We start from the raw sequence: 27,738 nt of genomic DNA, 5'->3' as shown, positions 1-27,738 counted from the left end.
CTGCTGAAGTGCTGAATTTAGAATCAGTTGCATCTAGTGTATTTTGTCCCGTTATTGTTTTGTATTCTGTTTTTTGAATAGCTGTCAGCTGAAATACGCATGCAATTCAGAGGCTGGTGGGGAAAACCACAAGATTGCCTTTAATTGTTCTATATATACCTACCATGAGCTAATTAAATTGAGTGATATAAGAAATTGTAGGTTATTCGTATTCCTGCAGCTCCTGAATGCCCAAATAGATGGAGGCCCCATTTTACTAGATACTGAACAGCCATGTAGATGACACAATCTTTGCCCCAGTTAGTTTACAATCTAAATCTAAGACAAACAAGTAAACAGAGGTGCTGAGGAGGAAGGATGGGATAACAATAATGCTAATGTGTTTCTGCATAGACAAGCTATGTCTACGATGTGTAGAAACCAAGGGATTGTATCTTTCTTTTGTTTTGTACTGTATTGAGTAAATAAAATATTAATAGTCCTGGCTGAGTGTAGGCGTAAATAGTTAGCAAAACTATCAGTGTGGACTTACTTTCAGAGTTACTTTAGTAGCTGGACTTGGTAACTTCATACTCTGATACTAACTACACATTTAGTCATATTACTTTTGAAGTAACAGATGACTTTTCTGCCTGAAAAGTAATCCTGCTAGTTGCTAATGTGAAGGGCTTTCTGTTACAATTAAGATTACCTTTTTAAAAGTAAAAACAGGTTACTTAACAATCCTGTCATGTGTATGAGTGAAGTCACGGGGAACAGCATTGCCATAATTTTGCAATTCCCACATTCATGACAAAGGTAATCAGTTATGTATTATAAGACAAAGTTCTTTCTCAAAAGAACTTTAAAAGTCCTACCAACATATGTTCTTATGGGATCTCCTTGTACCTGCTGGCTATAGCCCTTTATAAACCCGTCTAACATTTCATTCATCTTTTTTTATATCTTCTTTTTTTATGGCTGCAGAGTTTCCCCTTCAGATGCTGACTCCACAGCGAGTGAGCAGTCCAGTGGGAGAGAGACAGGGGAAGAAACCGCAAGACCATCAACCACTGCCAATGAGGGCAAACCACGCAGAGCTCCAAAGAGTGGTTTGTTACATTTTTTTCTTCAGTCTCTTGCTGCAATGTTTTGGTAGGGCACAACTGAGATACATTTCAGTGCTGCTATTTTCTAAAAAGTAATTTTTGTCTATTGGATCTTCTTGTTTTGGTTCTCCTCCATTTTTTCCCTCTCTTTATTTTCTCTTTTTATATGTTGCAGTTGGAGATCTACATGTTTCTTTCATTCAGGCATGCATCTGATCCAAGTGATATAACACCAATCACCCTCTGTTCTCTCATCCAGCAAATATGTTTCTAATCACGTCATTATGACTCTGTTGGTAGAAATCTTGCAGGAAATTACAGGAGTAAGGAGATCACAACAGGACTTGACACCGTGGGGGCATATGCCTTTAACTGTGACTTTGAAAAAGTGAGATTTAAAAATAGGGTGGCAAGTTAAGAGTTTAAAAATCAGTGTGGTGCTTGTGCATGGTATAATTTAGGAAGTCAAGATGCCTTATTATTAGCACGAGTTTTGGTAAAGACTTGTTGGCATCTCATGGAAAATACTGCACATTATTTACCTCACCCCTGTCATATTTTTATTCCATTTTACCCGCATTTTAAAGTATTTAAAATGTTTGCATGAAAACAGGATTTTGATTAAGAGCTAACACTTCTATTCATATTGCTTACTTCTCACTGGAGATTTTAGGACCAGATCCTCAGCTCATCAATCAGAGTAGCTCCAGTGTGGAGGTCCAGATACATTACAATCCTGTTTTGTACAAATGTCCTTAGTAGTAGTAAAACAAGAGAGAAGGGAATACTGGAAGTACCACAGGCAGATCTTTCTAAAAGTTGAATGGTGTTCAGAGTTTTCCATGAGGTGGCTATTGAGGAATGCAATGCCAATATACTTGAGCTAATAGCATACATTTCCCAGTTTACCATTGTGTCAGAGAAGAGGTGATAATGAGTAAGATGCAAGAGGTCTTTATGATAATATCAATCACTAGTTCCCTTCCAAAGCACCTGTTTTTCCCCAGTGTATGCTTCTACCTACGCAGTGCTCAGCACACTGAAGGATTCTGAAAGGGCTGGTTTAATGAGGCTGGTTTACCTCCTGGATGAACATTCTGTTGTAACATGTAAGCAAACAAAACACAAAGTAGGCAAATGCTGCCAGAAAATAAAGTGTGCTTCCTAGTAAACTAGAATGCAATACAGATCCCTTGCATACACCTTTCACGAGGTGCCCTTCTTATTTTGTAAGATGTCATCCTAGTGGCCTAGGGTGTATGTTGTAATGTCTTATGTTTGCTGTAAGGACCAGAATTAATGCCTGAATAAATGAGTATAATATTAGTGTTTTATGAGGAGTTAATATTATGAAAGACTGTTGGACTACTACTTGTTCCAGTCTATGTGAATCCAGCCCTATTGCATCTCATTCAATACTATCCCATTTCCTCCTGCTAGGAAACTCCCTATTTGTTACCTTGTTTCGCATCTTCCTCAGAGTTTCCATGTTAGGCTTTAGGGAGTGTTATAAGTTGTTACAGCGAGAGCTAATTTTAACTGTATCTTAATTATCTGGAAGGATTTGCTGGAGAACTGTGCAAAATGTGTCCTCTTTTTCCTTTCTGCCATTCTGGGGCTGAAGAAGCCGTTTCTCAGTAATTGGTCCTCCTGGTCAAGGGATAAAGGGGACTATTTTTAATGTTCAAGACCAGACCCCACTTGTAATGGTGTAGTCTACTGCTGCTAAACTCCAGTCTGAGCCTCCTTTTCCTACAGCTAAGGCTTGGCAATCATGTATCTCACTCAGCACCAGAGCGGCCTTTTTATCATATGTTTTTCTAAATGCCATTTCTGCTGAATTATTCGTAACTATGGTGTCATCTTTTTTGTGCTTTCTCCTTTATGCTGTCAGGAGCAAACAGAGTGGGTAAGTATCCTAGTGTTTGACAGCCTTTGTTTAACTGGCAGTTTTGTGGTACAAATGCGAAGAAAGGTCTTAGAAAGCTTAACTAATTGTATCTGAAGTTTGAGTCGATTTGTCCTCAGAGTCTAAAAACCAAGATTGGTTTTGAGCAATTTACTGTCAGAAAGAATTCTCAACAACACAAATTATATTAAAGGATAATTTGTTTATCCGGTAGCAAGTACATTTTTTCTAATTGAGGCTTTTTGTTTAATTATGTGATTTGTGATATTTTGACTGAAGTATTGTATGCTAAAGTGATCTCTGTTATTCTTTGCCTTTTGGCTTCCTTCCCTGAACAGAATGTGAATAGTTAATATCTTTTAAATGGCCAATATTTATGCTGCTTTGAACTCTGTCAGCTGTTCAGTTTAATGTAGTATATATTTTTAGATAGCTCCTAGCCCTAAGTGATATCATTGTGACTCGTAAATTTAAGTCTTTACTTCCATGGGACTGGATGGCTCAAGGGGTTGATAATTGAATAATGAGCCTTCACTTGTTCACAGTTATTACTCAGCCCAGGTCTGTTGGGACTAAAAATTATCAGTTGGCTATTCAGTGTCATATGTGAAAATAGGTTGGTGGCTTCATTACTGTACCTACTACTGCCCATTGACTACAGTGGGCTTTGGACAATGCCCACTGAAGGGAAATAGCTGCACTTGGACTTGCTTTGTGTTAAATTAGGGGGACAAAATTAGAGAGCTTAGATCACATTTGTACAAGAAACTTAGGTTTTGAAAAGACAAGCTTTTGCAAAATTCTTAAAACCAATACAAATGCTCAATGTCTTTTGTTACGTTCTAGGGGAAATAATTGTTTTAACAAAGTAGCATTCCTCAGCTGCACTTGGAACCCAAGCCACTGCATTGTTTTAATACGTGAGAAGCTGAAAGTGAAAGTAACTAGAATGGACAGTGAACAGGAAAAACTGATTAGTGTGTTTAAATTGTTCAAGAGGAAAGAAAACAAACACCGTAGATAGTAAAAAGTAAATTAGGTGATAAAAATTATTTATTTTTAATCATCTGAGTTGTTGTCAATAGCATAGATAAACTCAATGAGATATCCATTGGAGATTTGCTATTCATTTTAATATTTAATATTATTTAAATAAAATGTTTAACTCTCTTAATTGTAGGTTAGCAAATTACAGATGTGATGGATCAATTGAAATAATATAATCATTTCAGAGACTTTTTTCCCCATTTAGTATTTACAGAAAGAATTAATTTTTGTCTTTTATTTTTCTGCTTAAAAGGACACAATTGTCTTAAAATATGCTACTTTCTGTATTTGTATTAAAAATAATACTTATGATTATTGGTGCTGAAAAAAATTAGGCAAAATAAAATTCTCTTGTTTTTTCCATGTGTTCCATTAATGCATTTGACAGAACTTTTTTGTATAGTCTATTTCTCTAGTTCATTTGTACAACCAGTCATTTAGGCCTCAGTCCTGCAAATTGTTCCACATGAGCAGCCCCCAGGACCTATGCGGAGTTCTCCTGACTCACTTCTTAGGGCTTCCACAAGCACCAGCAGTGCCTTCATATGGAATTTGGTGTAGGAATAGTGAGTTTTAGTGAGTTTCTTCCTTTGTTTGTGAGTCTTTCATGCAGCAGCAGTGGGGAGAGGAACATATTTTTTTCAAAAAGAAAAATGTTATTGTAGAACCACAAAAACTGGCAGGAGGACATAGGGGCAGGTGTAGTACTTGAAACTACTTTTAATTAATTTCGTTAAATTGACCATATTTCAGATTGACATTTTCTCTGAAATTTTCATTTATAGAATAGGCACCGTGAAGAAAGTTATGGATAAAATTATAAAGGTTCTGACTAAGTGGTATAGTTGCATATGTTACCAATTAGTACAAAAATGTAACAAGATATTTGATGAGCTCGTTATCAAGCAAATGTCCATTGGTTCCCTAGAATGACTCTCTTAAGTATATTTGGATTGTAGTTGTAGAAATTAATTTTCCCAACGTATCAGAGCAAAGCATTGTTTGTACAGCTAAACACCTAATGCTAGACTGTTTACTTTCTGTTGGTAAGAAAAAACAGACTATTAAAAAACTTAAATTTGTAAAAATTACCTCTAAAACTAGATTTTGGACAGATTTTTAAATCTTTGTTTAGTTGAAAAATTGCACTCGCTATCACTTATCTGTTAAAGTATGGCATTTCGTAGTTCGAAGTCTTTTATTGGCTTGTAAAACTCCATTTGTGGAATCTGAGCCTTCTTAAGTAATGTTATCAATAGCAATTTGTAGTACGTACTAAAGCATTCTGAATAGCTTTTGGTGGGATAAAACTACTTTGAGATTTTTATCTTTGTAAAATATCAAATACTTGATTTAAAAAAATAAAGAATGATTGTTCACTGTCAGGAGAAAAAATGAAAAAGTTTAGTAATCTGCAGACTACTGAGTAAACTGCCTGCAATAAATCTGCAGCGGATGGAAGACCTCCAGGGCAAATTAAATGCAGCTGCAAAGAAGGCATAATGTTGTAGCACACCATTTCATGTTATCTTGTATGGCCAGACATTTCACTGAGTTGATCCTAGCTATGACACTGTCTTTTATTTTATTTGTTCTGGTAATTCAGGACCTCCGCAGACCAGTAGTGGAAACGAGCAGCACTCCTCAGCCTCTATCTTTGAGCATGTGGACAGGATGTCTCGTTCCTCAGACGCAAGTAGACGGGTCCCCAGCAAGATTCAGTTGATTGCCATGCAGCCAATCGCAGCCCCTCCCGCTCAGAACCCAGCACTGTCTGACCGAGTAGCAGAGTCCAACAAAATTAACAAAGAGGTATTTTTAAGATAGTGTAGTGCGTGGTGGCTCTGTACATTTGTGTGACACCTAGATGACTCGGCTATCTGGGTCTAGTTCTGCATGCCTCTCCCAGCTGCTGCTCAGTAACTCATTTTGTACTTGGTTGAAGATCGTCTCCTCCCCTTGCTTCTAGGTTAAAAGCTCAATTCGTCCTTTGTGTTGAGTACCTTACATAATATGTTGGAAAGTAAATTAATACATCTAATACCTGTAGAGAAGGAAGTCCAGGAAATGTAAATTTAACTACTAGGAAAAATCCTGCTATGTACATTTGTCTAATGGCTTTTTTATACTTTTGTAAAAGATTATAGTGGGTTTTATTTTTCGAGCTTTTTGTGCACCTCAACACAGTTCCAACACAAGCACAGTGGCCATTAAGTGCCTGATCCAATATCTACTGTAATCAATGGAAAGAGTCCCATTGACTTCAGTAGCTGTTGGACCAGCTCTAAAAGCACTGGTCTACGTTTAAACTAGTGACCTGAAGAACCTATTGCCATGCCCTGGACCATTCCACTCCTCCTTCCCTCTTCCAACTGTGCTCCTCAAGCAGCTCCTTAAGTTCTTGCCCCTTGTATTATGAGGTTTTTTTTTAAAAGGGAATCAGAGACAGACTTTGGCTATAATTATCAAATCTCTCCTATGATGGGTGCAGGCAGACATATGCCACGTACACCCTTGGTTGCAATCTAATTTTAATGGAGCAATGTTTCTCATGGCAACTGGCAGGACTTTTTGTTATCCATCACGCCTTTTATAAACACTCTGCCACTTGTCTTTAATTTCACCTGCTGTGTTAGTGATTATACCATGTCTGATAGCACATCTACTTGGGGAGATTATGGGTCTATTACCCGCAAAAGGACGAGATAACTGAGGGAGGACCTGTGTGCCAATTTCAAATTGCTTGCTTTAGCTCTGGCTCTCCTTTTTATTGCACAGCAGTAATAGGCTCTATTTGCAAAAGTGTATCTCATGGTTTTCTCTTTTTCTTCCTTTAAGATACAAACAGCTCTGAGGCATAAGTCTGAGATCGAGCATCACCGCAATAAGATCCGTCTTCGAGCCAAGCGCAAAGGCCACTATGAATTTCCAGTTGTGGATGATGTGATTGTTGTTGACGCCAAAGAGCAGCATAGAATATACCGCAAAGCGCAGATGCAGATTGACAAGATCTTGGACCCTGGAGGCAACGTGCCTACTGTTTTTATAGAACCCAGGAAGAGGTACAGACTGAGAGCAAGGGGAAGATTCAGTCTCCTTTAGAATCAGTGTCAAGACTTGCAAACTGCATCAGGCCTGTATTTCTGCACTTGGAGAGCTTAGAATCATTTTGTTCCCTAAAGAACTTTTGGGTTGGAGAGATGAAAGGGTTGGGGTTATTCTGGGTGTTTTGGTCTAGTCAGTACATGCCAGAGGTTTTTTGGGTGGTGGTTGGGTTTTTTTAACAGCATTCAGAGGGCCATGCGTTTTTTTTTACAAGTTCTCATGGACATTTCTCAATAGCGGAACCAAACATACCAAAGCCATTTTTAAGGAGATGTTTATTATTTGTGCCGCTACTTTTGCACACTCTTTTTCATTTAGTAGCGGCATAAGATCACATGGAAACTGTCTAATTCCTCTAGTGTAATTGTTAAATGCAACGTAATTTTGGGAGCAGGCTGAAGCAGAACTACTTAATCACACACTATCCCCACACCATCACCACAATTCGTACTAAGTATCACAGGTAACAAACCCAGGGTGAAACAAAGTTTGAATTTACTTAAGAGCACTAACAGAGACTAAGGAATAAGAAAAAAAAAGTAAATGGCAAAGAATACTATTTTCGTATCAAAACAGAGAAAAACATGCAGTCAAGAGACCATGAAAACTAATGATAAAATATACAAAAGTTCAAATTTATCTTTAAAACTCGGCAAATACCAGACAATAAAATCCCTTCTTCCTTATTCCTTCATGGTAACCAGATGCACACAGCACTTAACCCATCTCACAGATCTTCCCTCCCGGTCTTATATGTCAAGACAGTGTCTGTTCTGTGTCTTCTGTGGGGTATATGGACACAGGGGCCTCTTTCTCTTGAGTTCCAGGTTCCCTAAACGCAGTCCTGCCTGGACCACGTTCACACTGAGAACAAACAAAACTTTTCCTCCACTGTGTCTTTCCTTCAGCTGACTTAGCCCTGGTCTACACTGTAGGGGGTCGACCTAAGATACGCAACTTCAGCTACGGGAATAGTGTAGCTGAAGTCGGCGTATCTTAGGTCGACTTACCTGGCCGTGAGGACGGCGGCGAGTCTACCGCTGCTGCTCCCCTGTCTACTCCGCTTCCACCTCTCGCGAGCTGGAGTTCCGGAGTCGATGGGTGAGACGCGATAAATGGATCCCCAATAGATCGATCACTACCTGCTGATCCGGCGGGTAGTGAAGACCTACCCTTACATACATCAATTTAAAGCTCAGCGTAATCTCTGTTCTGCAGTCTGACGGTTACTTTGTTAGCTCCATAATGCCATCATTTAGAATGCTGCAAGTCTGGAATGAGGAATATCGGGTGTTAGGGAAACTGAGCTGGGACTGGCTTGGCAAGAAGAATGGGAATGGACTGGGTGAGACTGGGACAAGGGAGACTTAGTATTTGTGAAGCAAGGAGACTGGGACTGGGATAAGAAGCCTGAGTGGAGCCTCACTGGAGACTGCTGGTTGAGGAAAACAAGACAGGAACGAGGAGCTGGGGTGGGAAGATACAAGACTGGGATGGTGACAGGACAAAAGGTCTCAAGACCTGGGGGGAAATGGCAGTAGAGTCTGTGTCCAGTAGAGCACAGAGTTCCTATATGGTGATGGACGAGTCAGTTAAACCAAACTTTTCACTGGTGGTCAGTTCCTCATTTTCTGGGTGACTAACTTAAGACCCTGGGGTCTGATTTGCAGAATTCCAGAGCACTTGCAGCTTCAACTGAAGTCAGTGGTGAGACTGCTCTGAACATACAGAATGCTATATAATGCTAGGAACACTGAAAAATCAGATCCTAGGTGTCTCAAACTGGGCACTCAAAATTCCATTCCATCATACAGGCACTATAATAGGATTGACTGCTTATCAGATTCTGTCATTCAATTGTATTAGGGAGTATTGATTTACTTTTTATGTAGTTTTATTTCTTAAAAATCCTAAAAATATGAATTGTAAATCAATACTGTCTACTGTGATTGAAGGAGACTGGAAGAATATATGAACTTATTAAATATTCTAGGTGCCAGCCAAGGTAGAAAAATTGTCTTCCAAAGCAAAATTGTACACTCATTCACTCACGCACAGGCTGTGTGTAGCGATAGCATCCTTGTCACCAAGGTCATTCTAAGAAGTATGTTGATGCTTTGCCAAAGGATGACCAAATGTACGTTTCTCTTTTTGTTTTAAATCCCTCCTTTATGACATAATTTTTGGCATTTTTCATGTAGAATTACATATGACTGAGATATTTCACTATATTTCATAGGAGATGTCCCTTGCCTGAGGACTCTCCAAAATGTTCATGTGCAGCAGGGGGTCATACCTGAAAGGATGCACAGAAGAACTGAGGACAATCCATAACCAGCCATAAAAACTAGTTGTATTTCTAGTAAGACAAAAGGTGCTGAACTTTCTCTTGGTCTTTATTTCTCTCTCTTTTTTTTTTTAGTTCACGTGCAAAACGTTCTCCCAAGCAGCGTCGGAGACATCAGATAAATGGAAGCCCTATTGATGCTGAGAAGGACAGGCTAATCACCACCGACAGTGATGGGACATACAAAAGACCACCAGGAGTCAATAATTCTGCATATATTGTATGTTTGTCTTTTAGATGACAGGAATACACTGATAGTTCTTACGATAACTGTGACTTAGGTGAATCTCCTATTTTCCTGGTATGCTCTGAGTGGCTACTTTATATGCTAATTCCATTTGGATGAAACTGAGTGAGTCAAGAACTTCCTATGCAGAATGTTTGGGTAAAATAGTAAAACCTGTCATTTTCTACTCGTGCTGGTGTTGCTTGGTCTTCAAAACAGAAGCACTGAAAAGCATTTTTATCAGTCCCAATAAACTATATAATGAGAATTGAAAATGGGGCCATTAGGAACAGTAATCATAGGAAATGCTATGAAATGAGAAAAGGATTCTCCAGTGAGCAACGTTAGAAACTAAAATATAAATCCTGGAAAAGACCCATCACATGAAAACGTGTGCATGCTACATGATCCTTTGAGCACAGTCAGTTCAGTACATTCTAGTCCACATTACCAGTGATTAAATAATCCCAAATGTTATAGGAAATTTTATTCTAGTTTTTCAGGTAGTGAAAAACTGAGGTCCCCCAATGATAGATTTTCTTTTCTTTAAACTTAGATATCAGTGCAGAAATAACTGAAATAATTTTCATACAGTATCTAGCAAATTAGCTTTCTTTCCATGTTAAAAATAGTAACTAAGAACTTTTAAGTTTAATAATATCATGTAGTAAACTGCACTTATTGTGCTTTCTGGACTGGTGCACCCGCACTCTGGCCACTAATCAGTCTTCACTCAGACGCTGCTAACATTCAAAACCTCTGGACAGTTTCAAACAGTTTCCATTTTTTAAAATGTAATGAAGGACCATAATGTTTCTTTCTGTGGTCTTCATCGGCGTTCAAACATGCGCCATGATCATTTTAATGTCACCCATATTGGAATGAATTCTAGTCCGCAGCTATTTAATTGAGACTTGTCACATAGCAAGCTCAGCCCTTTCGGCACCCGTGGAGAGTTGGCCCTCAGCATTTTAAACTCCCAGTGACATAGAGGAGTGTGGCTTGATAGGTGACACTGCAGCCGGCATGCAGTGGCAAGAAGGAGCTGACACAATAAGTCTGCTACTGCAAGGCTGCGTAACTTCCTGTTACTGAGGAGCAATATGCTCCTGAGGTAAGACCTTATGTAGTAGTTGTGCTGGCTACATCAGGCACTGTTGTGAATCCCTTTAGGACGATGCACTTCAGTTCAGCTTCCTCACAGCTAACCGCTTAGCTGTTGAATAGCTCCTGTCCTGTATTGCTCAGGATAGCCATAATTGTTTCACATTTCAGCTAACGTGGTCAGTTGTTACACAAAGACTCAACTCGCTCCGTAGAGCTGCAAAGGTTCAGAAAGACTTCATTTAGAGCAGGGGTGGGCAAACTACGGCCCGAGGGCCTCATCCAGCCCTTCAGACGTTTTTAATCGGCCCTCGAGCTCCTGATGGGGAGCAGGGTCCGGGGCTTGCCCTGCTCCGCATGTTCTGGGGCTCCGCGTGGCTCCCAGAAGCAGCGGCATGTCCCCGCTCCAGCTCCTATGCATAGGGGCACCAGAGGGCTCCACACGCTGCCCCTGCCCCAAGCGCCACCCCCACAGCTCCCATTGGCCGGGAACCATGAGCATTCATGGCCCGCCATACAATTTCCATACCCAGGTGTGGTTCTCCGGCCAAAAAGTTTGCCCACCCCTGATTTAGAGAGAGCTAGCTCAGACTGTCATCTTCTAGATAAGAGTCAGCATTCACTATGTGATTTCAGATACATATACATTTACAAACCACATCATTCTAGTGCAGCTCAGTCTCTATCAGGTGGTATGCTGTTCCCCACCTAGTAATGTAGTGAGGAAGCTTAAATTGGCTGAAACAGTTGAACTAAAATGACTCTCTGGTAGAAGAACTGGACCGGTTTGGCTGACATGCACACAGATGCCTTAAATCTCAACTTGGTTTCGATGGTCATAGGATTTAAGGTTAGAAGGCACCACCAGATCATCTAGTCTGACCTCCTGTATGTCACAGGCCACCAACACCACCCCACATACTAAACCCAACAGTCGAATTGAGACCAAAGTGTTACAGCACCCAGATTAGATTGTTATGCTGCGGGGAGAGAATAGGAGGGACTGAGGTGCACCAGTGCCTGAGACCCCCGCAGTGGCAGGGAAATGATTAAGTGAGATGTACCCAGATAATCCTGGCAAGTGACCCACCCCCACATGCTGCAAAGTAAGGTGAAAAACCCCCAAGATCACTGCAATCTGACCTTGGGGGAAATTCCTTCCTGACCCCATACATGGCAATCAGTTAGACCCTGAACAGGTGAGCAAGAACCAGCCAGCAAGCACCTGAGAGACAGAATGCTTGATGCCACCTTAGAGCACTGGCCCACTCCATCCAGGGTCTCATCTACAGCTGTGTCCACCCCGGATGATGCTTTGGAGGAAGGAGACCAACCCCCGACCAAATTCTCATGGGGGGCGGCGGGAGGAAATTCCTTCCTGATTCCTGCAGGTGGCTGGCTGAAGCTCTGAAGCATGAGCTTTTATAAGACAAAAACCGGAAATGAGCCCTGGCACCTACCATCACCAGCAGTGCTGTCGTAGAGTCGCATTGATCAATTTGTGCTGTTCTTTCGTGTTTGCCGGCACAACTCCTATTAGGAGGCAGTTCTAGAACCTCACCCCTCTGGTGGTTAGAAGCCTTCTTCTGATTTCCAGCCTGAATTTGTTTGGAGTCAGTTCAACCCATTTGTTCTTCTGCCAACACTGTCCTGTAGCTTAAATAGCTCCTCCCCCTCCCGGATATTTACCCCTCCCCCAATGTATTTATAGAAAGCAATCATATCCCCGATCAGCCTTTTTTTTTTGCTAGGATAAACAATCCAAGCTCTTCTGGTCTCCTCTCATAAGATAGGCTGTCCGTTCTCTCCTGATCATCCTAGTAGCCCTTCTCTGCATCTGCTCCGGTTTGATTTCATCTTTCTTGAACATGGGTGACCAAAATTGTACACAGTATTCCAGATGAGGTCTCACCAGTGGCCTCGTACAGTGGCATTAACACTTCTGTCTCTACTGAAAATGCCTTGCCTTTTTCACAACTGCGTCCCACTGGTGGCTAATAGTCATCCTGTGATCAATCCACACACCCAGGTCTCTCTCCTCTGTTGCTTCCAGCTTGTTCTAATCCTTATTCAGAAGTTAAATGTCACTGACTTGAAACTGCGTATGTAAAAGTCTCTCTGACTCCTGGTTCCATTCTCTGTCTTCTCTGTAGTCTGATCCTGACCTGCCTGCAGAACCACAGACACCTTCTTCTCTTGATCTCGGGAAGTACCCAGGCTTGCCTCCCCACCCAGCCTCTCAGTACATCCCTCCACAGCCATCCATTGAAGAGGCCCGGCAGACCATGCACTCTCTCTTGGATGATGCCTTTGCCCTGGTGGCTCCCAGTAGCCAAGCAGCCAGTTCCACTGCCATCACATCACCTGGGGTCTCTGCGGGACAGCCGGTAAACAACACTCCTGCTCGAGCAGGGAGGGGAACCACATGCCCCCACTGGGGATCACCATATGGTCCAGCCCAGGCAGTAAACAACCCATTTAGTGTGAGTGATACATCTTGAAAGGCTTTTCAGGGCAGGGTGTTAGGACCAGTTGAGCCATGGTCACTATTGTTACACCTTTTAGATCAGGGTTCATCACGGATATTGAGCAATTACCGGAACCAGGGATATCCGTGATGTGAACAGTTACCAAATGGGGGATTCACTGTTTAAACCATCCTGTGAACTTTTTTTCTCAGTTGGAGGCAGATAGGAGTTCTCTTTTAAGAGAACACTGTCCTGGTCCACTCAGTTGTGATCTTTCACAGATCAGTCTTGGTATTTAAATGAATAACATTTCTTTTCTAAAGTCTGTTTTAGCTTAGCACCTATTTAGAGCCCACGAAGATAAAGTTCTAAGTATTTAGGCAGAGTTTTCCACCAGGACATTTGAGACCATGACATCCTGATTCTACCTCCCCTGCTCTAACCATTAGCTGATGCTCCTGTATGAAATTGTAAATAGAGTTGGAAGTCTGTTGTACAAAATAAATCATTTTAGGCAGGATAAATTAAGATCTAGCACTACCTGTGTGCCATTGGCTCCCCCCACCTTCACAAGGTAAAATAATAGCTTAGCTTTTCGTAAAATTTATATTAAATACACATTGTAGGGGGCCTTAAGCTGCAAGTCAGAGAACACATTTTCAAAAGGTGGATAAGCCACATAAGGAGCATGGGCAAACATAGAAGAGCTGGTTGTCCTGTTGGAGCTGCACTTCCCAGGTCTTCTTGTGCCACTTAACAAAAAATCTCTGTCAGTAAACTTGTAAATCTTTGTAAATCTCTGTCAGTAAACTTGCAGTCCGCTCACATGTAGGCCCGGCAATTGGGTCTCATTCAACCTGTAAAACACTGACTGAAATTCCCAATTTATTGATTTTATTTTTATTAATTTATTTCCAATAGAGATACGTGGAATTTGGAATGACTCCTCCAACAGCGCCGGGTCTGCTGCAGAGGTACCTTTCTGTTCATGGAATTATAATTATTATTTATATTACATTAGCTCCAAGAGGCCCTACTGAGATTGAGACCCTACTCTGTTAGGTACTGTGCAAACTCAGGGTGTCAAACAGATGGCCCACAGGCCAGATGCAGCCTGCATAAAGTATTTATGTGGCCAACATGACACACTTGGATTATGTAGATTCCAAGCTTTAATTAAAAAACAATAAATTTCAAGCCTTCATGGCTGCGAAGATAACCTTCCAAATGTGAATGGAGCATACCATTGAGTGCCAGAGTCTGCAGAGAGCCTGAAACAATGACATCAACATGTGTAACATGTTAATTTCATTGGAGTGGCATTTCTAAAGCCGAGTGATGAAGAAATGTCATTGTCAACCTTAACTGTTCCATTGCTGATCATTTTAATAGATGGAACAGAAAAGAGGGTGGGAGCTGGGAGTTCCTGGGAGGGAAGAGCAGAAGGAAGAACGAAAGACTTAAGAGAAGCCGGGGGGAGGGGAAGGAAGAAAAACACAGGGCAGGAGTAGCATTGGCCCAAAGGGGAGCTGATTATCTCAATGAACGATGCTGAATATGTCAAAAAGTTGCTGAATAAATAGCTAGTAAATAAAAGTTTAGTTACTACATAGAGGCTGTCTGTATCTTTCACTTAATCTCTGCGCAAACCTCTCTCACTGATGTCAGTGAGAGATGCACTGTGGATTGGGGAGAATATGAAGTTCTGAATTTATATCCTGGCCATGGGCCATAATTAAACAAGTAATTAAACTCTCTCTTCTGAGTAGATTTGACACTCTTGGTATAAACACGTATTAAGAGAGAGTCTCTGTCCCAATGAACTTACACTCTAAACAGACAAGACAGACAAAGGGTGTGAGGGCAAATGGAGCACAAAGAGGTGGAGCCCAGAATAGAGGTGTCCTGCATACCAGTCCAGTGCACTCTCCTTTGCACTAAGCTGCTTCTCCTGTCTTTGTTTCATTCATATAACATGTGTAAGCTGTATGCCAATGATAGAATGCTTTCTTTGTTGCTGGGCAGCCACTTTTGCAATGGTTAAACGTATGGAAACTCCATGCTTGTTCACTCTTTTTATTCTACTGCACAAATGGAGATATAGGCCCCAGTCCTTTGAGAACTTCATGGATACACCCCTGCAGTTCTCATGCCAGAGATGGGAAGTTAGCCATATTCTGAGGACATGTGCTTGAAGAGAAGTTTGGAAGGAACTGTATGATCCCTTCCGTATTTCTCAGTGCTCTGCTCATGGTGCAGCAGCAGGCTATAGGAAGCTCATACTTTGCAGTCTCAGCTAGATGGAAAAGCACTGTGGTAGTTAGGGGAGATTAAGGTTTGTGCCAGATGCTGAATGAATAGTGGAACACTGCCCATGCTCAAATGTCAGATGTTAATAATAAAAAAAATTAAATTAACCAACAGTAAATCAGAGCAACCAAATGTACTTCACTCCACACAAAGACTCCCTCTTGTCCATTCCCTCTGCCCTCTTGAAAAGCCCTGTAAATAAATGGTCTTCCCTGCATGCATTATAGATTAAGAGATTCAATTTATTTTGGGCCAAGTGGGGAATAAATTCCAGAGCAAAGGGGGCCTCTCAGAGAAGGCCTGGTAGCAAGCCCACCTGTATAAAATCAGTGGGGATCTATCTCGTAGGCTCTCCTGGCCCTGCTGTGGTAGTCTCATATGAAGATGGAGGTGAGAAAATCCCAATCTATATAGATATATAAGGGAAACATTATTCCTCGTAGGTTTACAACTGATAAATACCTCCCTTCCCTCCCAACTCCAAATTTACTATTTGGCTTTCCCTTTAATTCCCATATAATCATGAATGTTCAATATACATTATCAAGTGGGAGCAAGTTACAGTCCCAAAAGCTTACTCCAGTAAAGGGAAGATCACCTGCTAACCTTGGAGACAGATGTGTCAGAGCACAAATTCTCCTCAGGACAAAGCTCCAAGAGAAAGTCAGGGTCTGATTTATACATAGTGTATTACTTCCTTATTTTATTTATTTTAAAATGAATGTAATTCTTGGAGAAGGGCTGTGCTGACAGTCGTAGGCACTGAAAACCTCTATCTGCAGAATGGGGATGGACAGTTTTTCCCTGCCCATGGGACTGAGACTGAAAGGATCACCTCTAGAAGGGGAGAGGGGAATTTAGTCCCCATGCACATTTGCTCTTTGAGGTCTTGGCTGATATGGCCAATCATGACGTGAGAAGATGATTTTGTGATTGAGACACTAGCACATTAGAAACTGTACTGAGATCAGCTCACTGTATGTAGATCACCACTAGGCATCAATGATTAACAATTTTCATTCACTCTCAACCTGTCTCAGATTTAGAGAGGTGGGCTAATAGTGAAAGGCTCCGTAGCCAGTTATCAAATCCTTGAACAAGGCAGTACCTTCACTGTGTATTACTTTTTCAAAAGGCTCTGAGCCCCTTGGTACCCGCAGGTTGAATTTCCTTAAGTTAAACATTAATACCACAGGTGGTGGTGGTGGTGGAAACCCAGGACCTGCTAGTGCCATAGGGTTAAAGTAACAACCGGCAACTTCATTGACCTGCACAGGAAGGTTTCTTTAAAGACCGTATAAAATACCACAGCTTCTTCATTTTACATCGTGATGGAGCAAGGAAGAAATGTATTGTATTCTAGTAAAGAAGGTTACACTCATTTCCTGAAGACAAAGATAATGAAACTGGTAGAAACAATGCAGAAACCTATAGAAATAGGAAGGGGAGTGTTTTGAAATCACTACAGGTCGACATTATTAACGTCACAGTCCGATGGCTTAAATAGCCAATGCACAGAACAGTGATCGGGAAACCAGATTGTTCCCTTTCTCTATACTAATGCAATCAACATATTTAATGGGCTGGAACCAACCTGGGCAGAAAGGCAAAACGTATTAAGTTAGGTCACTTACTTACTGTGCTGATACTGGGGCTTGGCAGCCATTATCATGGTATGAATGTTGCATCATGCAATAGACATACACTGATCTTGAGCATGCTGAGAATGTCTAAATCTAAAAATTGATTTGCAAAGGGTTTTTTCCAATTAAATTGGCTAGAAGTGAAACCTTTCCATTGAAACTAGAGAAGCCAGATGGAAGGCTGGTCTGGAAAATAGAAACCAGGACTGGAAAGTCTGTCTGATCCAAATTAGGACCAGCAATAGCTAGGTAATGATACAGGTATCCATTTTGCATCATCTGTCATGGATGTCTAACTAGTGGTAAAGTGTAGTTAAAACCATCATTTATTATAATGGGAGGCTTGAGGAGAGCTGTGAAACATGAACTTCTTTCATCTACTGAAAGAGCAACAGTAATGGAAATACCCCCCTCAAAAAATAATTTTGCACAAAAATAATACCCTCAGCTGTAATCTTGGGAGGATATTTCCTTTGAAAGGAAACATCTAAAATGATTCTAATAGATTATTGATTATAAGGTTCCAGCTTGGTGGTGTAGGCATGAAATACCATATGGGCACTTCTCTCACTGTTGCACTCTTACTGGTCCCCAGATAACAACCCCAAATAGGCATCGTTAAACCCCTTTCAGACATGCGTTTTAATGTCCCATGGTGCTTGGAAAGCTGGTTCCAAATCACTTCTCTGGAGTTGCTGAGTAGATAATTAGGAACAAGTCCATGGGATATAGGGGGAGAGTGGCTGTTCCAAACTAAAAATGTTTCTCTTGAACCCTTCAGAACTCTTTGTTAGGCTGTATCCTAAATGACTAATGTATTGTATTTTAAATTACTGTTTTCTCTCTATTAGGTTCCACATCCCATTACCAACTTTCTGAGTCATGCAGTCCTCTGAGCCTTTCTTATGTAGGTCACTGGTTCAAATGCTCCCCAGGTCAGCAATGGCTTGAGTGAGATACAATCAGATGACTGTTTGGTGGTCCATGTTAATGAGTGGAATAAAAATCTGGGGATAATAAATAGCCCAATTCCTAGGAAAAAGCTACTCAGACACCAGGGTGATGAGCATAGTATAGAAACTTGGGTCCCAGTCCTGTAAAATGCTCAATCTGGGCACATGAGTTCCTGCAGAGCTCATTGCAGGATTGAGGGTGTAGCTAAATGGGAGTCCATGTCACAGAGAGCACTCTCACAATGAGCACAGGTTGGCACCATGTTGACACACTCAGCAGAGAAACTGAGAATTCGATAGACAGTGGAGATCAAGCTAATCCTTAAATGTGATGTCTCCAGCTCAGGGTGAATCACACTGGTATAACAGTTCAGTGAATAGGCTTTCCTCTCCGGTGCTGTCAATCTGACACATTTTATTAATGCTAAGTCACCTTAGACTACCCTTGGTAAGCAAACAATTGTGGAGTTATGATTATCACCATTGGTGGAGACTGCCTTTGAATAATCGCACTGCAGGAAGTAGGGATGTTAACATGCCTTCTCTTGACCTGTGTCACGACACAACGTGACATGGTGCGATGTATCATATATAATCAGAGGATGTTTGAAAATTTCTAGAGCTCAACACAACAAATATTCCTAATACTTAGGGAAGTACCCATAAACCAAATGGTATCTCTGTTTGCCAAATACATGTTACATTTTGCACTTTCTTCCTGTTGATTTAGATCCGAGCCCCTGACTCAGCAACATTAGTTAGTAGGGTTTTTGGGTCCCTAAATTACGCAGGTGCGTTTCAACTGAAGTCAGTGAAGTTAGATGAACCTGCTTACATTAGAAGTGAATTTGACTCTGTCCTGTTCTGTGGTTGCTTTGAGGTAGTAGTGATGATGGTTTTCCTCAGCGAAAAAGTAAATCTTTCTTCTTTTTCAAACCCTTCTCAGTGGATTGAAGCCACCCCAATCCATGAAAATGCTTGTGTTCCAACTCCTGTGTTATTCTTTGTACAAGCCTATTCTTATGAAGTGCATGTTACGAAAGAGGATTATGGTAATGAAGTTTAATTCTTTTTGTAGCAGCTACGGTAAAAATACACATGAGTGATCATAATAGGGTTAAGTATAAGGGACAAGTGTAAATATTTTCACAGTGGAAAGATCAGTCAGTGTGATCTTATGTTGCTCTGCCAACAGGCAAAGTTTTGGCCCGGGTTTCCTTCAGCCTGCAGAGTTAATGCACCCAGACCAGCAACAATCTGATGTTCAGTATTCCTCCAGAGGGCTATACCCAGAAGAAATGCCATCGGTGGCACGGCCACGACCAGTAGGAAGCACTGCAGGTACTTTGGGTTTATACTGAACGTGCACTGGAATATTACACCTTTTTCCAATATGTTCCATATATAGTTGTCCCTACTAAAAGTCATCATTTGCCATCAGGTGGTACTATGGTGACCTGATAGCACGTGTGAAAAATTGGGGTGGGAGAGAGAGCCTCTGATATTAGGACAGGCCCTATAAAATCGGGACATCTGGTCACCGTAGATGGTGTACTCCAAACTTAGGCTTTGTTTTCACTGCCAACTAACTATTGCTAGCTATCCCCTAGTGGAGACAGGGCACTGTAGTTTTTACTGCTAGCTTGCAAGGCAAGATCATCATCATACCCAGACCTGAGCCTCGCTGCCTCGTGGTAAAAACTACAGTGCCACTAGGATTTTTCAGTGGGATAGCTAATGTTATCCTATGGTTATCCTACGGTTATCCTATGGTTAAAAAAACCCTTTTTTTTTTTGTAGTGAAAAGATAGCCTTAGAATAGGAAATAACTTCAGCATTTCAAAAAGAGTTCAGTGAATGTTGACTTTTGACAGGTGACCGCAGTATTTCCTTTGTGGTAAGTTAAACGGTAACTGATGCCTTCTGGAGAAAATATTCTGTTCAGCAAAATTTTGCCTATTTATCCTGCATCTTTTTTTTCTTTTTTCTTACTAGGGACATTTGCATAAAAACAGTATCTGAAGAGTCTATCTGTACCACATGAAATCATCTTCCTGACTGTGAGACAATTTCCATAGCAAACAAGGTTCTAACTTCATATTGGGTTTAAGCGGCAGGAGCTGATGAACTCTTAAGAAACAAAGATTCTGTTCTCATGTAAATGTCTCTATTAACTTTCTTCCAAAAGAGAGGGAATTAAAATACTGAAAATATAGGAGTGCTCAAGAATTTCTAAATTAGACATGTCAATGTTGTAGTCCAGAGAATTAACTTTGACCTGCAGCTCTCCTCTCCCTATAATTGTGCAAAGTGATGGTGGTGAGGGGGTTCATTATTTCATAGATGATTTAATATATTATGTAAACTGTTCCTTAAGTTTCTATGGTTGATCAGCTGCGAGTTTTTGTTTCTGGTGAACTCTAACCAGTTTTTATCCTTCAATTAAGATACAAGAACAACCAAATATCAATTTTATAATTTTTTAAAAATTTATTTTAAGGAAAGAAGAGTAAAGTAAATATTACATGCAAGTTAGGCAACTTGTCTATGTGCCCACCCCCGCACAAAACACACAGTCACAAAGTATCAACAGCTCCTGTTTTTCAAAGTTTTCAATGAGGTATCTGCAGATCTTTAAAGTTATTTCGCTTCTAATGTATTTACAGAAAAATTTTGGCCCATCATAAGAGAAAATTTGGGGAAAAGTAAACTTGGCATGTTGCTAAATGTCTCTCTTGCAATTAATGATGATAGCTGTCCTGGCATTCAGCAGAAAGCAGTGGGAAGGGAGTGGATTTAGGTTCCAGGCTGAGTTAATAAAGGAAGTAAGCTGTGTACTGACCTTCCCGTTGGTTAATGTCAGTACTGTTTAATCTTTAAGCACAAACGAAAGCAGGAAAAACCGTATACAGGGATAGCCATTCATGTTGTGGCTGTGAGGGATGGAACAGAGAACAGTGTGCAGACTTAGGGTCTTCCTGGTCTGTTGGTGTAATAGCAAATGTCTCCTCTTTGCTGCCAGATCACTAGCATTTAAAATTGTAAGGGCTTTCTGTAATTTTTGTTTTAATGACTGGCATATACCTGAGATGTACATTCAGTGTCTGATGTGCATGTGTGTGTAATGTTTGTTATCAATGAAAGGTAATGAAAAATACCAAATTTTGAGTGAGCTGCACCAGAGTAAATGCATTTCCCTTCTCCAATCTGCATTGATATTCTTCTGTCTGCTGATCCTGATTTGTGTGTTAAACAAAAACTAAGCTTCTTTTTCTTCCTGCCTCCCCCAAAAAATTATATGTTAGCTTTTTGTCATTTATCTGCCCTGCAAACTTACTGTGTATAAAGATGAAAAACCAATATTTGCTTTTAAGGTTCTCAGATACAGCACCTCACTCAGGTGGGAATTGCTAGCAGAATCGGAGCCCAACAAGTGGAGATTCCCTCAGTCAGAGCAGGGCATGGCCAGCCGGGGGGACCAGGGTGGCCCCACTATCGTGGAGAGGATGAATGTGCTAGGAGAGATGCAGTGAGTACTGTTTCACATTTATATAGTTTCTAAAGCAGTGATATGTTCAGGTTTTGCTTTCGTTGCTGTTTGGAATTTCTTCCGATGATTCTTTCACTTGCTTTTCTGACAACCTCCGCTTGCTCTTCCAACCTTCACTAGCTCTTCTAACCTCTCTTGCTTGCTATTCTTTCACCTCCGCTTCTCTAACCTCTTTCACTCACTCTTCCCTATCCGCTTCCTCACTCAAGGCCTTTAACCACTGTGTTCTGGTTACAGTTCACCACTTCTACCCCAGAGCTCCAGCAGAGGTCGAGTCTGCTTTCCATGCACTTCTTTAATTTGAGATAATTGCAGGTCGAAAGCACTGAAGTAAATGGCCCAGGTTCTCTGCTGGCATGCATTGGCACAGCTCCATTACTTCTATGGAGCTGCACAAGTTCATAAGGGCAGAGAATCTGGGTACTGAATGTAGAATTAGATGTGTCGTGTACAGCAGTAGAGATTTCTGGACAAGGTGTTTTCCTTTCACCTGTCAACAACATATCTGTTAGTTTACCTATACTACCGGACAGGCACCATGATTTGACAGAATACTGCTTCCAGAAGATGAAATTTCTGATTAAACTATAAGCGTTGTGATGTTTCAGCTACTGTATTGTCTTTCTCAGGAAGGATGTGGATATCTGTCACCAGCATTTCATGCACTTGGTCTTTAAACCATTCCTCTACCCATACTGGCCTATGCCAGCTTTCTCGAGGTACCCTTTTGGAGATAACCCCTTTATGCTCTGGCTGTCCGCCCCACTCTCAAGTTGTCACCTCTGTTCAAATTCGTCCCCTCCCTGAGGAAGAGAATTTCCTCCCTTTGTGTACTTCCACCAGCATTTGTCCCCACTAGCAATCACCACGATCCATATTCCATGTTGTCTTAAAATAGATGTATTTAATAAAAATATTGAGAGGCTCAACAAAAACAAAATTAAGCAGGATTGGGGCCTGATTCTCAAAGATGCAGAGCACTTCCTATTAACTTCAGTTGGAATTGTGAGCGCTCAACACCTCTGAAAATCAGACAGGATGTAAATATGACTCTCCTCATGCTATGCAAAACATAGCTAACAAGGCCAAAATGGTCTGTTTGTCTAATGTAGCTAGATATGTGTACCCCTGTTCCGTGCTTAGGAATGTGGTATCCAAGTAACTCATTCCATTCTGGTCAAGGTAAGCATCCGAATGCTGGACCGGCACTCAGCGGAGAGATCTTACAGGCTCTGTTCCATGCCTCTTCCAGTGGTGTCTCAGGGTCCATGTTGGTTTGACAGCTCTCATAATTTGTCCTTCAGCCCTTTCCCCAGGCAGCTCAAGTGACTTTAGTTTTATCGGTCTTCAGGGCTTTTTTCTCAAGTGCTTATGGACCATTATATCTTTATTATTTTATTACTTGTATTACAGTATTGCTCAGACTCCAGTCAGGATCAGAGCCCCATTTTGCAAGATGCTAAGTAAACAGTTGTTTGTTTCAGACATCAATACCTGTCATATACACTCTTCCAATGTTATCTCTATATTGTCATACATTTCATTAAATAATTTTTTCCTTGATAGACAGTCTCTTGTTTTTCTCCCATCAGTTGTCTGAGTGGTTAGCGAGCATTTCAAAGCTTCTGGACCCATTTAAAAGGATTTTATTGCCCTTATTTTCAGTTAGCAGCTCTTGTTACCATTTCAAATAGGCACGCGTCGCTCTAATGTGGTTTCAGCAAACATCCTTTTCTTTAGTCAACTGTGGTAACATTTTAATTATGTTCCCTGCTCTTTTTCCTTTCTGACTGCTACAGTTTGTATGCAGATGCTTATGAGGTTTTCTCAGTTTGCTAAAAAAAAAAAAATTGTGCAGATTATAACATTGACTAAAACCCTTGTGACAGGATTGGGCCAGATGGCTACAGGAGAGTGATAGAAGGCAGATATATTAGCCCCAGGTTAAGTAGGTCCCTTTTGCCTGGGTAAGGTAACAGGGAAGGTTCCAGAACAATCAGGAACTTTCTGGAAACAATTAAGGCAGATAGGATGATCAGAACACCTGCAGCCAATCAAGAAGCTGCTAGAATCAATTAAGGCAGGCTAATCAAGGCACCTGGGTTTTAAAAAGGAGCTCACTTCAGTTTGTGGTGTGTGCAAGGAGTTGGGAGCAAGAGGCACAAGGACCTGAGAGTGAGAGGGCGTGCTGCTGGAGGACTGAGGATAATGCTATCTGGCATCAGGAGGAAGATCCTGTGATGAGAATAAAGAAGGTGTTGGGAAGAGGCCATGGGGAAGTAGCCCAGGGAGTTGTAGCTGTCACACAGGTGTTACAGGAGCCACTGTAGACAGCTGTAATCCACAGGGCCCTGGGCTGGAACCCAGAGTAGAGGGCGGGCCTGGGTTCTCCTCATCCCTCCAACTCCCTACTCAATACTGGAGGAGCTGAACTGGACTGTGGGTTCCACCAGAGGGGAAGGTCTCTGGCCTGTTCCCCGATCCACTAGGTGGATCATCAGAGACTGCAGGGATTGTTCTTCTTCCTTTCCCCATGCTGGCCAGTGATGAGGCTAACTGAGTGAACGGCAGATTTGAGCCATGAAAGTGGTCAAACTGAGGGCTGACGTGAACCTCTGAGGCGAGAAAATCTGCCAATAAGCGCAGGATCCACCAAGGCAGAGGAGGAACTTTGTCACACCCTACAGAACATCGGTTCTGTTGCTTGTCACAGAGCCCACGTGAATGCCTAGTGTGCCTCTCCAGTGGGGCAGTTGTTCTTTCCCTCCTTCTTACTAAGTGTAATTAAATGGAAAAAGAGAAAAAAATGCTAAATCCGTGCCCTAATCTGACAGTTCCCTGTAACAGAAAGGAAGTTTTTTTCTATTGTATCTTCACAGACTGATTTCTTTCGCTAGTTCAGATCTTTGCAATTCTCCTCTTTGGAAAGATGACATCTTTAAAAGTTTTCTTTGTTACAATTACGTTCCTCAAGTGTCATGTTTCCTGGATGCTTGGGACCCTTTCACCAACATTCTTCCTGCTCTCTCGCTCGCTCACTCTGTCTCTCTCATATGAACACACATTTCTGACATTATCCTCCACAGTTAGGAAGGTTAGAACTAGAATATTTTCTTCCCTGGTTGACACAGGTGGGTTCTGATTCTTTCGTGTTCCTGTGATGGATTCTATTACCTTACAGTATTCGTACCTCTGCTTTCCACAGTCTTTACTCTCGAAGATTTTCTCTGGAATATGCTAAGATATGAGTCTTCAGTCTTGCTTCCTGACAGAAAATCAGCAAGCAGGTCACTACACTTCATCCTACTTTTCCACTAAGCTAATCCAAGAAGGTTTGATACAGACTCCTTTGAAGTCAGTGGGAAGCTTTCCATTGATTTCAGAGGGATTTGGATAGCCAGAACAAGTTATTATATTTCTTTTAGGAAATAGTAAAATACAGCCATCACTGGTACTCTTTCTGTGTCAAAATAGAGCACATTATGAAGGAGGAAAGAATTCTCCTGAGAAAGCATCAGTGAAGTAGGGTAAACACTTAACAGCAGTACATGTTACTTTGATACTTATCTGCACGGTAGAAAACATCTTTGTTTTGATAAGAAAAGGAAAAAATAATGGACTAAAACTACTTGTACAAATCCTTGTGCCTTTTTACTGGTAGATCATCTTCAACTGGTTGTCATAATCCATTTTATTGGTGGCATTGTGAGCTAGTGTGTCTCCGTTTTTATAGCCTCAGACTTGTTTAGAGCCCAACAGTAGCCGCTTGTGCTTTTAATAAGATATTAAAAAACATCTAGGTAACTTTAAAACCAAAATAATCAACAACCACAGTCAGCAAACATTCTCTTTTACTTCCACCAAGAAACCATTCCTGCAGTACACTATTGACTGACTGTTTTTTACTAGATAAGAAGCTGAATCGTATAGTGACTTCTAATGTTAATGTACTCTGAAAATAGCTTAATTTGCTGGTAAAACCTCAGTGTCAAATGGAGTTTGTTTGCTTTTTTCAATTGGGACCATAGAACCTGTCCCTCTTTAATATAGAATTAGACTACCTGTCAAGTCTGCTAACCAAAGACTGCAGGTAAGAATTATTTTAGTGCATTTGGCCGGGATGCCTCTATTTTGAAAAATCAAAGCAGCAATTAATTTATTTCCAATAACTGGAATTGTTTCTTTTTCACAAGCAAGATTGGGATACCACTTATAACAGAAAAAAGTCCTACTTTATCCAGCATAAATCCTTTCATTTTCCTATCAAAGCTCCTTTCCCCAAAAAAACCCAGCTGCACTATACATGAGCTGTGCAAGATAGCATCCTACATATTATGAGGATGACTGTGATTTCAAGATTGTCATTTTAACAAAAATCCCAAGCCTATTCTTTAGTTGTCGTCCATTACTAGTTTCAACTGCTTTGCCAGATTTCTCCATTCACAGTTTGAGAGCCATTAAAAGAGACTACAGAGAATTTATTGTTTTGCTTAATGAATACAGTTTTCTTCACTAGGGTCCCCTCTTTTCCTTCCCCACTTAAACTAAGACCCTCTTTTGTTTCTTAAGCAAATAGCACTAGAGAACAAAAACAGGGTGTATTCCTTGTTAATTTGGGACAATTGGGCCTACACCAAGGCAATGTTTCTGAAACTGTGTAGCTCAAACAACTCTAGAGAGTGGAAAAATGAAATTTTTCTTGCTGAGTCTTTCTTCTAGTTCTACTTTTACTAAATGGGACCCTGTTGGTCTCAGCACAGTCCAAACACATAGTGACAGTTCCTGCCCTGGAGATTACACAGTCTGAATAGACAAGACAGAAATGAGTAGGAAAAGGGAAGTACTAGTATCCCCGTTTTACAGATATGGGGAACTGAAGCACAGAGAGATTAAGTGACTTGCCCAAGGGCCAACAGGAAGTTGATAGCAGAGTGAGGAATTAAACCAAGTCCAGTCCAGTGCCTTATCCACAAGACAGTCCTTCGTGACTTTCTCCCATCTTTTCTGTATTTATACATCAGACATTAGAGAATGGCCAAATTTTTGTAAACCTTAGAAGAGAAAATGAGAATTCCTGAACTTAGGACAAGCCAGCAACTTATTTGTTTTGTGCCTCACAAGCACAATCACCATTTCACGCAGTAGGGAACTAGCAGGGGTTAGACATATCTCCATGCTGCTTTTTCTCTCTCTCCTCTGCCTTTTGTCTTTCTCCTTTCTTCTCCTTTCTCAAGCTCATCTTATTTTGAATAGGAGGAACAATCACTTTTTTTTTTTTTCCATTTTGCAGACACACATGTATGGACATCAAGAATATTCTTCCTCACCAGTATTCCAGATGCAGAGGACTTCGGCCAGACAGCCTTCAGCACCACCTGCTCATCTTCCACACAGCAGCCTTCAGGGACAGGGGCTCTGCTACACCACCAGTTCCAATGAGGACCTCCAAACTGGTCACTCCTCGGCATCTCTCATAAAAGCAATTAGAGAGGAGCTTCTGCGACTCTCACAGAAACAGACAACAGTTCAGAACTTTCACAGCTGATTTGTCATGCTCTTGCAAATCTGCCAAGTATCTGCTTCCTATGGAAGCAAGACTCAAAGGAAATCAGCAACGTTTTTCTTCTGTCATCAGAGTAAACTTCCACAGCGCCAGAGATTACACTTCAGAAAAGAGCAGCAACAGAAGGAGAAAGAGAGAGATTTGTGTGGAGGCAGGGAGAGGGAGGCCAAAGTGGTATTGTCAGAGCTGGCTATCCTGCTTAATCTGTTAGCATTACTGTGCCCCTCTTTGGTTTGATCTAATGAACAAAATAAAACTTTAGGTCAAAAGCTAACCCTAAAAAAACACACACGCGCACACAAAACCCCCACCAAGAATAGTAGACGGTGAGACACCTTGCTTAAAGAAGAAGGCAAAGCTTTCCTGTTACCAGCAAGATGGACTGAATTAACATTTGATGAGAGATTACAAGAATTCTAACCTCT

General features: G+C 41.1%; 1 protein-coding gene across 1 annotated transcript in view; it reads left to right on the top strand.

Annotated features, from left to right (window-relative positions):
- Positions 1-27,356, top strand: part of KIAA1549 (KIAA1549 ortholog) — a 202,126-nt gene extending 174,770 nt beyond the window's left edge. The window contains exons 12-21 of the mRNA XM_077807537.1: positions 967-1,091; positions 2,983-2,997; positions 5,651-5,856; positions 6,883-7,106; positions 9,572-9,716; positions 12,980-13,309; positions 14,216-14,268; positions 19,396-19,541; positions 21,575-21,729; positions 27,041-27,356. Coding sequence (XP_077663663.1) covers positions 967-1,091; positions 2,983-2,997; positions 5,651-5,856; positions 6,883-7,106; positions 9,572-9,716; positions 12,980-13,309; positions 14,216-14,268; positions 19,396-19,541; positions 21,575-21,729; positions 27,041-27,295 — 1,654 coding nt within the window. The 3' untranslated portion in view covers positions 27,296-27,356. The remainder of the gene's footprint in view (positions 1-966; positions 1,092-2,982; positions 2,998-5,650; positions 5,857-6,882; positions 7,107-9,571; positions 9,717-12,979; positions 13,310-14,215; positions 14,269-19,395; positions 19,542-21,574; positions 21,730-27,040) is intronic.
- The last annotated feature ends 382 nt before the right edge of the window (positions 27,357-27,738 follow it).

Source organism: Eretmochelys imbricata, chromosome 1 (genome assembly GCF_965152235.1).
Source record: "Eretmochelys imbricata isolate rEreImb1 chromosome 1, rEreImb1.hap1, whole genome shotgun sequence".
In the NCBI taxonomy this organism is placed as follows: Eukaryota; Metazoa; Chordata; order Testudines; family Cheloniidae; genus Eretmochelys; species Eretmochelys imbricata.
This window is presented reverse-complemented; position numbering and strand designations above follow the sequence as displayed.